This window comes from Stegostoma tigrinum, chromosome 22, assembly GCF_030684315.1.
Source record: "Stegostoma tigrinum isolate sSteTig4 chromosome 22, sSteTig4.hap1, whole genome shotgun sequence".
Classification (NCBI taxonomy): domain Eukaryota; kingdom Metazoa; phylum Chordata; class Chondrichthyes; order Orectolobiformes; family Stegostomatidae; genus Stegostoma; species Stegostoma tigrinum.
Window position 1 is genome coordinate 8,681,544 of NC_081375.1, and position 12,994 is coordinate 8,694,537.

A 12,994-nucleotide genomic window follows, 5' to 3' on the forward strand; every position below is an offset into this window, starting at 1 on the left:
CAATTATTTCAAGTATGAATATTCCTTTTGACTGAAAGTTAAGGTATCCTTGCTCTCCATTACAAGGATTCCCTTCTCCTATAAGAATTCAATACTACTGTAACTACAATTACCATTAAAAAGTGAATGAGAGGTGGGATGCAGTGCTGAACCTTTTGTTTGACCTTTTTTGGTCTTCGACTTCTGGCCCTGAAAACATAAGCTTGATGCCACTGAAACAGGATACTGTCAAATAAGCTTTATTTGAACAATTAAACATATTACAGGGGGCATTACTTTCATCTAATCATAGGTGCCATGGTCAAAGGTTAACAGCAGCCAAGATATCAAGTGAATACACAGATAATCAAGGGCTTAGCAGACTATCTCCTGCATCCTTTCTTGCTCAATTGCATTTAATAATGGATACTTACATGTTTCAGTGTCAGTCACACAAAAGCAACATTCTACAAGTCCCTCAAGTCCAACTGCCCCTTGCTACACTCCCATCTGACAATGAAATAAATCAAGTACTAAGCAGAAAAGGCAACTGCCAAAAACTCATAGGAAGCAGATGCCCTGTGGTAATCTGAAAAGGCAAAGTTAGCATGATTGCATTGTTAACTGCAGAAGTGGGGAATCATGTTCTTGCTTCAGCTGGAGACTGTAAAATGTAATAGAACTGAAACACAGATTTTCAAATGTTACCGTTTTTCCAGAACATCTTTCTTTGGCCAGTAGTGAACTCTCTACTTATACATCAATCCCAGTTTATATTTTGAAACAAAAGCTCCATCATATTGCCGGATTCATCTGGTGAAAAATGTGCCTTTAATTTTAAAACTAGCTTCTCTTATCGTGACTACTTTAATAACCTGCAGCAGCCACTTTGTAAAATGGTGTCTCTGAATCCCAAGGCATATTGCAGAGCTTAGTTCTCTTCCATCATGGTGCAATTAAGCACCCAGGCAGGAAACAGCTCACTGTATTTCCCTCCTAAATAACTAACTTTAATCAAGTTTGTTTCAAGATATTTTGCAATACTATTCAAGAAAAATAGTATTCTTTCAAAAACGAAAAATATTTCAGAGGAAGCAGAAAGCATCAGCTTTACTAAGGAATGATAGTGACTGTTTGGGAGATCATTTTATGCACCTTCTGACTTAAATTCACCATGAATGCTAATCCACGGTCAGCCATCCGTCTTCCCTTTAAGTACAAGTTTGAGGAACATCATCTGATCTTTCTAGTCAATACTTGTCAATTATCTTGCTTCAGTAGGGACTTTGATACTTTCAGGTTCTAGCTATAGCCTGTATATTCATTTTGGCAGGGTGTTGTGAGACGTATACATGAGGCTTGGGATGGTTATGGGGGACAAGGGGTGTGGGGAGTGGGGAATGGTGGTGGTTTAAGGTAGAAAAGGAATATTTGACATTTTGTCAAACACCATGCTACAAAGTGAACATGGTGTCGTCAACCTGTTTTTCTCTGTCAAGTCTCCTGACTGTTGGTATCTGTTCTACTGGTATTCCATGCTTATGTCACTTCCTTTCTTACCTACCATCCTCTGTACTATTCACATATGCATACTTCCTTTAATTTATTTTAATTTGCTTCTAAATGACTCATTGGGATCAGTTCAGAGAAGGTTTAGTCACTAGGTTGATTCCTCGGATGAAGGAATTGTCTTTTGAGGAGAAAGTGAGGAAGTTACGTTCATACCCAAAGAGTTTAGATGAAAGGTGATCTCATCAAAACATAAGATTTCATGGTTTGAGAGGCTTGGCCAGGTGGATACTGAGAGGATTTTTCCTCTTATGGAGTAATCTAAAATTAAGAGGCAGCGTTCAAAAATTAGAGGTCTTCCATTTAAAACTGAGACAAGAGGGAATTTCTTCACTCAGCGGGTCATGAATCTTTGGAATTCTCTTCCACAGACGGCAGCAGAGACTGACTGGATCAACGAACATACTCAAAGTCAAGTTAGACAGATTTTTGATTAACAAAAATTTCTGGGTTATGGGCAATACACAGAAAAGTGGAGTTCAGTTCACAATCAGATCATCCCATGATTTATTGACTGACAGGGCAGGTGAGTAAGGTGCAAGAGAGGGTAGCAGGACATGGCATATACTGAGCACTGCTTGAGGGGTAGAGTGCAGGTGTCAGGTCTGGGTATGCATGAGTTAAATCTCAATAAATTCAAGGATCTTTATTCTTGTGCACAAATATGAGACAGCACTTCATTAATGCTACTCTATTCACATGATTTTGTGCATCAACAACTTGGATTTTCTTTCATGAAGGCAATAAAGTTAGTCTGGACAACAATCTAATCTACAGTAAGTGGATGCTCTTTCAGCTTAAAGCATTCCCTGAACTCTGCAGTGTTTAATTATTAAATTCTAAGCAGCGCAGTGGAATCTTTCTGCTTTTGGTGGGTCTAAATTCAGGCCCACTGACAGGAAATGTTTAATCCTTGCTTATTTTAAGTAAGGCATGACAAGTGCTGCCTGCTAACTTTTTTCCAATACTATGCTCTTCGAATCATGCAACAAAGTTTGCATCTTTACTCTCTGCACTAATCAACTTCCACTTTACAAAATATCCACAAAAATACAGAAATCAAAAGTCACTGATTAGTTATTCAAACTAACAGAATAATTTGAATTACATATACAGTTTACTATCCTATGTCAGATCAATCAACCTACATTACAGTGCACCTTAATTGACTTATGAAAGGAAAGAAAACACTTAACACAGCAAGTGATGGCAGTGATTTCACTTCAAGCTCATCATATCTATCATTACTGTCAGCACCCAAATTCCAAATGTGCTCTTTAAACAGAAAGTTATTAAGCCTCAGGAAGGACATACTGGTGCTGGAGCGTGTCCAGCAGAGATTCACACGGATTTTCCCTGAATGGTAGGTTTAACGTACAATGAAAGGCTGAGGATCCTGGGATTGTATTCAGTAGAGTTTAGAAGGTTGAGGGGAGATCTAATAGAAACTTACAAGATAATGTATGGCTTAGAAAGGGTGGAGACTGGGAAGTTGTTTCCGTCAGGCAGGGAGACTAGGACCTATGGGCACAGCCTTAGAATTAGAGGGGGTAAATTTAAAACAAAAATGAGGAGACATTTCTTCAGCCAGAGAGTGGTGGGCCTGTGGAATTCATTGCCACGGAGCGCAGTGGAGGCTGGGACGTTAAATGTCTTTTAGGTGGAGATTGATAAATTGTTGATCTCACAAGGAATATGGGAGAGTAAAGGGAAGTGAATTTGAAATGCCCATCAGCCACGATTAAATGGCAGAGTGGACTAGATGGGCCAAATGGCCTTACTTCCACTCCGGTGTCTTATGGTCTTAAATTAATCAGCAATGATTCATTGAGATCATTCTCTATCCAATGTTGAATTTCCCAATGTTTCTCCCTGCAATTCATTATTTGTGAATTCTCCTTCATTCATTATTTTTTCCGACTTTAAGACATCATTCATTTCAAAATTATGGAACTTTAAAAGATAATGCTTTCTTTTAATTCACCAAGGCTTCTACATTTTGCAGTGTTGTGAGGGAACCCATATTGCAAATTTAGAAACTACTATTATGTGAGGATTAGGAAAAGGGAGATGCCACAGCATTCTCCTCGCTTCCCCACCCCAAGTCAGATCCCAGATTAATATATGGTTCCATAGATCATTTATTTTTGACTTTGACAAGGTGGTCTTCCACTGAAACACAAGCGTGCAATGCTGCACATTTGGTTTTAACAATAAAACAAAAGTTCATTACACAAAAGAAATGAGGATAGAATAGAATAAACCAAACTATTTACAGATAATGGGAACTGCAGATGCTGGAGAATCCAAGATAATGAAACGTGAGGCTGGATGAACACAGCAGGCCCAGCAGCATCTCAGGAGCACAAAAGCTGACGTCAGAGATGAAGGGTCTAGGCCCGAAACGTCAGCTTTTGTGCTCCTGAGATGCTGCTGCTGTGTTCATCCAGCCTCACATTTCATTATTTACAGATAACACAGCTTTAAAGATTTCGAAACATATATAACACATGTGGCAATCTATTAATCTCAATAGCACCCTTCACGTTTCTCAGAGGGACTTCTATCCTCCATCACATATAGGGTTTGACTTGGCAGATACTTAAATCCCCAGACCTGAGAATCTGATAGCTTCTTCCTTGAGCCTTCATACAAGTGAGCATGGCCTTTCTCAGTTTCAAATAACCCCTTCACAATTTGAAGCAAACACTGCTGTTCTGGAACTTCAAAAACTATTTTCGTTATACGAAGGCAACATATTTCTTAACTATGCTAATCTATTTTTCAGCTTTAGACGTAACTGTTTCACACATCTAGCTTCCACCAAGATAACCGTAAAACTGCCATCAAAAAGGATTTCTTTAAGCTATGGGTGTTTCCCCAAGCTGAAAAGAATTCTACTCTGGAATGTTCTAACCGTAACTTAAGCATTACATTGTTCACTTAGTTCGCTTATAAAAATTCTCCCCAAAAAAAAACCGATCACTCTCTCATGCCAAACTTAAAATAGATCATCATGGCTATAGAAATACCTACAAGTTAATCATTAGACCCCTTCATACACACAGAGACAAAAACCCATATGCTACTAGTGCAAAATCAAACTCAAAAGCAAATTACATTAAAATATATATAAATCATACACCTTACATCCCATGTGTTGACACTTGTTTAAATTGTGCACCCACACCCACAACTCCTAATATCCACAATTTCTAAGAACACCACTCTATTTTGAAGCTTTTTAAGCTTCTATGACAGTGCTAATGAATGTTATAGTGTCAGTGGAATTACACAGGAAGCTTTAGAACTATAACCATGATGCTGCAGCGTTATCATATGGCAAATGTTTCCATATTAAATGTACTGTTAATGATACATTTAGAAAAAAATTAAGTTGGTAAAGTTACTTACAGTTGTCTTTGTCTGAGTGGCATATTCTGTCTCCATTTTACTAAGGCGTGAGTTGGTGTTATTAAGGATTTCCTGAATATTCTCTGTGTGTTTCTTCTGTAGTTCAAACTTCTCTTGCTCTAGTTCTGCTACAATATTGTGTAACTGCAATATATATATATATATATATAAAATATATAAATATATAGAAATATATCAATAGAGAACCTGGAAATAGTTATTAACTGAATCCGATCATTATTTTTAACAGCAACAAAAAAAAAACAGCTTTATAACTGTCCCTAGAATCTAATTATTGGATAATTAATGTAGAAAGCAACCTGTGGTCTCTTCAGGATATATGTGGCCACACAAACAAATCACAATATGTCTGCATGCCTGTCAATACAAAAAACATGTAGTTACTGGTGAAGCTTGCAAAAGAAAATTGGGGATTAAATGTTCAGCATCTTTGAAACACCACTACAACAGTGACATTCAGATACACATTTTTCCATCACCATCCTTCAATGAAATACAGATATTAAAATATTTCTAATGCCTACATCTAAAGCATGACATTAATTCAGATTGAAGGAAATTTTACAATAAGTGAACACAGGAACAGGAATAGGCTGTTCAGTTCTTCAAGCCTCTTCCTCCATTCAATGAGATCATGGCTGATCTGCAGCCTGAGTCCATATATCTAGTTTCTCACGTATAAAATGAAAGTGTTGTGCCAAGCACTGTACAGGATGAAATTGGTTTCTGCCTTATTCCTGTCTGATGTGTGGAAATTTTTCCAAAATGCTGAGGCTCATAGGAGAAGACGCTGCAAGATCTTTGCTTGAATATGCTTACAGCATCTAGCGAAAGTAAACAGCACACGGACAAATCAGGAAGTGCACATACACAGGAACTCATTTAATTTTCTTAATTTTTATGTAAAGGAAACCTATATATTGCCTTACAACTAGCCTGATCTCACCAGAAAGTACAGCAGTTGACCATCTGGGAGATTGTAATCTTGTGCAATTTCATAATGTGCATTTCACATAATGCAGAATGATCTTGCAGTAAAGATAAAGTTCAAATAGTCTAATTTGGGTCAGAATGCTAATTTCCAACTGAAATCAATCAAATAGGTGTCAACTGCCCTTTGCAGGCATTTTTTGACAAGACTTCCCAGCTGGAAGGCTTCATAAAAAAAAGTGGTCTAGCAAACTATTCAGGCAGCAGCAAACTGGGTCATCACTGAAACTACACACCATTATTTGTAAAGCCATATCTATTTCTCCAACAAGAGAATCTAACCTTCATCTCTTGTTATTCAAAGGCATTATCATCACTGAATACCTCACTATCAACAACCTGAGAGATTATCAGTGGACCAAAAACTGAACTGGACTTACTACACAAATACAGTCACTACAACATCAGATTAACGTCCTAAATGCCCAAAGGCACAAATTGGGAGTGTGATGGAATACTCCACACTTGCCTGGATGACTGTATCTCTAACAGCACTCAAGAAGACTGACACTATCTGGAACAAAGCAGCCTATTCAACTGGCACCACATTCACAAGCATTCACTCCCTCCACCGCTGATGCTCATTAGCACCAGTGTGTACTTTCTGTAAGGTGCACTTCAGAAAATCACCAAGGCTCCTTAGACTGTACCTTCCAAACCCATGTCTACTACCATATAGAAGGATAAGGGCTGCATATACATGGGAACACCACCACTTCAAGTTCCCCTGCAAGTGACTCACCACATTGACTTGAAAATATATTGTTGTTCCTTCAGTTTCACTGGATCAAAATCTTGGAACACTCTCTTCTAGCCGTGTAGCAGATCTATGTATAGCACTCAGACTGCAACGGTTAAACGCAGCAGCTTGGCACCACCTTTTCAAGGGTAACTGTGGCTGATTCTGGCAACAATGGCTACATCCATAATGGATTTAAAAAAGCCATGTTTAAAGATCCCAGTATCACTTCTGACAGCTACTGAGAGAGGTTACAAGTTGAATGAGGGAGTAGTGTGCCATGGGAATTGAGGGTAGGGTGTGAGGTGAGTAAGGGAATAATTAGCCAAGTGAGTGGTTACAGGTTGCAGGGAGCAGGTCAATTGAGAAGTATAGTTGGTGGGCAGAAAATCGAGGGACTGGGTTAGCTCAGGTGTCAGGGTAAATCGGCGGTGGAGATTGGGGAGGAAATCAGTATTTGGAGGGATATAGTCGTTTTGGGGAGCATTTATAGCTTATAGAATTATAATTATAGAATTACTCTGAAATATAGTCACTGTTGTTATGTACACAACGAAATTAAGCAGCCTTTGCACAAAGTCCCACAAGGGAGCATCACACACACATCCCGTGAACAAATAAATTTAGAAAATAAAGTGAGTGAACGAACACCGTATAATCTAATTTGCTCAAACCAAACCATCGCTAAAATTTTTGATATCCACATAACCAGTAAAATCTTTCTTTTCTCTCGTTCATGTCCTTCCACTGACATGGCCCCTGACTTTGCTCCTTCAAGTTGAAGGGTCCCTTGTTTGTTGCATGCAACTCTTCTCCCAGCAAAACTAATCGCTACTTCAGGAGCACCCTGAAGAACAAAGATATCTCCTAGATGTCTTTTCTTCTAAAGCCGATCTCTCCTATTCTACAACTGTAAGAAGCTTGCTGATTTCGGACAGCTAGATTGAAGTCAAGCCTTGAACCGACAACTTTCAATACCTTCTTTCATAACTTATTTCACACACTTACCATGACAGCCACCTCCCCCTCCACTAATCCTGTTCCAAATAAACTGCCAGATACCCAACTGCACTTCCTTGTTCCCATGGTAGCTGACATTGTAAACTGTTTCCTTTTCTTAAATCCCATACCCCTTAGACTTTTTTTTAAACAATCCACTGCTTATAAGTTCCCTGCATCCTTGCAAATGACTATGGCCTCTCCATTCTTTCTAAACCAGTTAAACATGATGGTACCTAACAAACTGTGCACACTTCCCATAACAGCTTTCTGAATTTCTCTAATCAGGTTTTTGTTCTTGCTACGGAGCTTGAATGATCTTAACTAAAGACATAAATGTCACTCTTAGTAACTGCAACCACAGCAAATTATCCCCATCTTCTTTGCTGCCTTCAGCATGGTTGACATACACAGGGTAATTAGACAAAGGTCTTCTCCCTGGGGTGGGGGAGTCCAAAACTAGAGGGCGTAGTTTTAAGATGAAAGGGGAAAGAGTTACAAGGGACCAAAGGGACAATTTTTTCACACACAGGGTAATGCTTGCATGGAATGAGCTGCCAGAGGAAGTGATGAAGGCTGGTACAATTGTAATATTTAAAAGGCATCTAGATGGGTACATGAATAGGAGGGTTTTATAGGGATATGGGCCAAATGCTGGCAAATGGGGCTAGATTCATTTAAGAAATCTGGTCGGACTGGACAAGTCGGACCGAAGGGTCTGTTTCTGTGCTGTACACCTCCATGACACATCATCCTTCTCCAACATCTCTTTCTTCCAATTTATTAAGACCATATTTACTTTGTTCCATATGCCTAAGTGATTCTGGCTGTCTGTAGCTAAAATATGCAGACAAAACAAAATTAGGTTGGCAAATGGAGTATAATGTTGGCAAATGCACAATTGTTCTTTTCAGAAAGGATAACAAAAGAACGCAGTATTAACTAAAGGGAGAAAAGCTGAAGAAAAGTGCAACACAAAGGGACTTGAGGGTACTTGTACATGATGCACAGAAACCTAGGACCAGATACAGCAGGTAATCGAAGGCTAATGAAATGTTGGCCCTTATTTCAAGGGGTTTGGAGTACAAGAGTAGGAAAGTCTTACTGCAACCATATAAGGTCAGCTGTACATTGTCTTATAAACAAAAGTTAAACACATTGGGACTCTACTCATTGCAGTTTAGATGAATGAGAAGTGATCTCATTGAAAATTATGGGATACTTATGGGAATTGACAGGGTAAATATTGACAGGATGTTTCGCATTAAGGGAGCGTAGGACCAGCAGACTGAGTCTCAAAATACAGGGTATTATTTAAGACTGAGATGGAGGAATTTCTTCTCTCGGAGGGTTGAGGCCCTTGCCACAAAGGGCAGTGGGGCCAGGGTCCTTGTGTGCATTTAGGGTTGAGATAAGATAGATTCTTTATCAGTACAGGAAGCAAGGGTTACGAGGAAAGGGCAGGAAAGTGGGCATGAACAGTGTTGAATCAGCCGTGATCCTATGGAAGAACAGGCTCAAGGGGCTAAATGGTCTACTCCTGTTCCTATTCCTTTTTCTTACAGTCTTACTACCTACAATGGCATTTCTTTCTATCTTTGCATAACTGTTACAAAGATTTCACAAAGATCTATCTTTCACACTCCACCTCTCCTCTTTCCCGTCCACATATATATATGTTGATGTTCCCATTTTTTTTCCACCAACTGTTTTGACCACTCCTCTATGACAGTTGTCAGCCCACTTTCCACTAATTATTTGACAAACCACAATTCAAAGAAACGATCCAAATTCTTGTGACCAATTCCATCCACCTTTTTGGCTAGTTTCAAGTTAAAGCGGATGGTTTGCCACTTTTGCATCATTTTTCAATTGTCTACACATCAGTTTATTCAAACTCGACAATTCCAACTTCCAATAAGTGACCTTCACCCATCACTTGATCACCTTCACTGACTCCCGATTTTTCAAATCCTCCAACTTAAAATTTCCATCCACATTTCTGTCAAATTTCAGAGGGAAGAAATACCTGCAGAAATTGTGGGTTTGAATGGAGAAACCCACTTGCATTTTTCCTTTTGTATGAATATATCAAGGTAGAATTCATAGGTTATTTTATAGACGTCACCAAACTGAGCACATTTGGAACTTATCACAGGTGACATCAAGTGACACAGATCCAGAAACTTTGCCCATTGATCTGAGGTAAAAATATTCTTAAAAACACAGAGGTAACTGATTAGAATAGTCTCAAACCTTCAAATGTTTTAAACCCCTTACTTTTCTTTCCCAATCATTTTTTAAGGAATCAGCACTCTGCTCAGCCATCTTCTTCAACTCAGTAATCTGCTTTTCTTTACTTTCTCGAATAATCTGTGATTCACGAACCAAACTCTGAACTGCAAAACATAGGAGTAAAGGATCAGATCTATTAGATAAAGCAACGCTAAGAGCAATGTACCCCAGAATTGACGTCTTAGATGCAGTATGAATGCCTCTGGTCCCATTTTCTACTTGTGTTAATTTACCAGTATTACTAGTGAAAGCCCGTCACTGAAAACTTATGGAAGCAACAGTTAATTCCTAACAGTTACTGTATCTATTATTCTGATAAGTTTTCCGATAAAGTTATTACTCTAAATTCCAACTTCTTTGGTTGCATTTTAACCAAATTGTTTAACTAAATCGTGTTTTGCTTAACTTTGAGTAGTTTGACCAGTCTCATGGCATCTGGAACAGGCACTTCACATCTTCTTCTAAAAATAAGAAAAGTTAGGGTCTAGGCTACCTTCTTAAAATATTTTTAGGGGGTCTGGTCTGATCTGGTCTATATGACTCTTCTTACCACATGGTGGAACACATTCTGGGCAGGAATTTACAGCAGCATTTTAACATGCATTCAATTTTTGTTAAATACCTGTGATGGTATTTATTTCACCTGTGTTGTCTTTTAAGTAAAATTACTTTTTATTTTAAATTTGAATTTTAGGATTCAACATCAACAATTGCTGTACCAAATGAGCACCACTCCTCATGTCCTAACTCACAACATAAATGTATATTCTTTTCATTGCTGTATAAACCAAAAAATAGTCAATGAAGGCTACAGACAACTAGTTAAATTTTGTTTTGGGATTTCTACCCTTACATCATAAGCGCAATACTGAAGTTTATTTCATGCCAAATGTCACCGTAATTAAGTGCAAAGATTAAAACCAAGTTTTATTGTGAGGTTCCAAAAATATGTTTACATGAGAATAAATTAAATTTTTTATGAATCAAAGTTTTTGAAAATATAACTACGATGTGGTAATTCTCCAGTAAGGATGCAACTTTGTTAATCTTGCAAAAAAAATTTAGAAATTTAGCCTTTCACTGAGGATCCTATCATTCATCAACAGGTTGAAGTTTGTTGATTAGCATTCACCAGCCAAATTTGTTTTAAAAATCACAACTACAACAAAAACATAATGCAAGAGATTCAATTGACATTGTAACATGATACTTTCATCCAGCAACACATAAAAGAGGAAATAAAAGTCATTTCCTGCTGGTTATTATTAGTTTGACAATCAGGCTAATTGTTAATCTACAGAACTTCCAGCGATAGCTTTGTCATAAATGATTTCAGACTGGAGTAGTTTAGACAACTCTCTCGCCCCAGCACCTCCCTCAGCAACCCACACAAACACCTACATGAGTAACTCAGTGGCTGTGAAAATTCTAGAGCAGGACAATACAGCTCTGCCTTGGCGAACAGTAATACTAAATTATGTAATGGGTGCAAGAATGCAATTCAAAATTAAAGGTAAAAACAGACAACAAAGAAACTGTTTAATACCACCTAAAGGTACAGCTGACTACTTCCCACGGAAGATCATAGGATTCACGTAGAAAAGGGGACTGAGGACCCATTCCTTTATGGCCAAACAGTCCCCATCAGAATTGTAAATCTGACATTTTAAAATATTATTTCTCAAGCTTTGACAGTCTATTTGTAAGAAATGCCCTTCCCTGAATTTTCACTCATGCATAAAAATTCCAACTCAGGGTTCAGAAATGCTGCAAAAAGAGCATAATATTATGGCAGCAGCAACTTTGACTTTGGATTACCTCTCTTTTCCAGCTTCTTATTCACCTCTTCTGCTTCCTTTTGCTTGTTTCTATACAGTGTCTTTAGCTCCTCAATCTCATTATTCTTCCGATCCAATATCTGGAACAAGATTTTTAAAAATCTGAAAATCTAGTACAACACTGTTTTAAAAGTGGATTTTCACCTCCAATATATGTCTAATAGATACAATTCTGTCTTTTAAAAAAAATTAAATAATTTATAAACTTTGAAAATTTAAAAAATCCTTTGAAAATATCACTGATAGAAGTGGTTTGGGCACTGATACATTGATAGATGTGGTTTGGATATTAATTTTAGTAGTATTATAAATAGGGGGTCAATCCAGCCAAAGACGCATATGTCACAATAAATAATAACCAGCTGTTAATACCAATTTTATTGAACCATTGGTATTTTTTTAAAAGAACTATATTGCATACGACATGCAGAAAAAAACATCACCAGATGCTACAAAGTTTGAGCAAAAATCATAATTGAAAAGTGATTGAGCCAGTTTATTATTTTGAAGTTGTGACACCAATGAGAGCACATGCACAAATGCTCGGGCTTGAATTCAAATCCTTCACTTCCAATGAAGCGGTTGATCACAAGCACTCTCCAAACCATAGATTCACAGAACCCCTGCAATGTGGAAGCATGCCATTCGGCCATCAAGTTTGCATCGATCCTCTGAAGAGCATCCCATCCACGCCTACCACCCCTACCCTATCCCTGTAATCCTGCATTTCCTAGACAATCCACCTAATGTGCACATCTTTGTGGACTATGGGAGGAAAGCAGAACACCCAGAGAAAACCCACACAGACACGCGGAGAATGTTCAAATTCCATACAGACAGTTGCCCAGGATGAAACTGAACCTGGGACCCTGGCGTTATGATGCAGCAGTGCTAACCAATGAGCCACTGTGCCACCCCATCTCCATTAAAAGCCATTCCTAGATCAAATATTCAATGTTGAGCGTTTGACCATGAAACTGCTCATTGAAAGTCAAACAGTTATATTTTTAAGTCTTGAAAAGCAACACCATGGCAAAGAGCAAACACGATGAGAAAATAAAAATACTGCAGTAATCTATTGTTTTTTTAAACCATTAAACAAAGTAAATTAGATTAGGTAATCTATTGTAATAATTAGTAGTCAATTAGT

General features: G+C 38.1%; 1 protein-coding gene across 3 annotated transcripts in view; it reads right to left on the reverse strand.

The window, feature by feature from the left end:
- Positions 1 to 12,994, reverse strand: part of cep112 (centrosomal protein 112) — a 473,221-nt gene that overhangs the window by 312,691 nt on the left and 147,536 nt on the right. For all 3 annotated transcript variants that reach the window (XM_059653621.1, XM_059653619.1, XM_059653620.1), the window contains 3 exons: positions 11,825 to 11,924; positions 9,992 to 10,110; positions 4,963 to 5,106 (listed from right to left, as the gene is read on the reverse strand). In XM_059653621.1, coding sequence (XP_059509604.1) covers positions 4,963 to 5,106; positions 9,992 to 10,110; positions 11,825 to 11,924 — 363 coding nt within the window. The remainder of the gene's footprint in view (positions 1 to 4,962; positions 5,107 to 9,991; positions 10,111 to 11,824; positions 11,925 to 12,994) is intronic.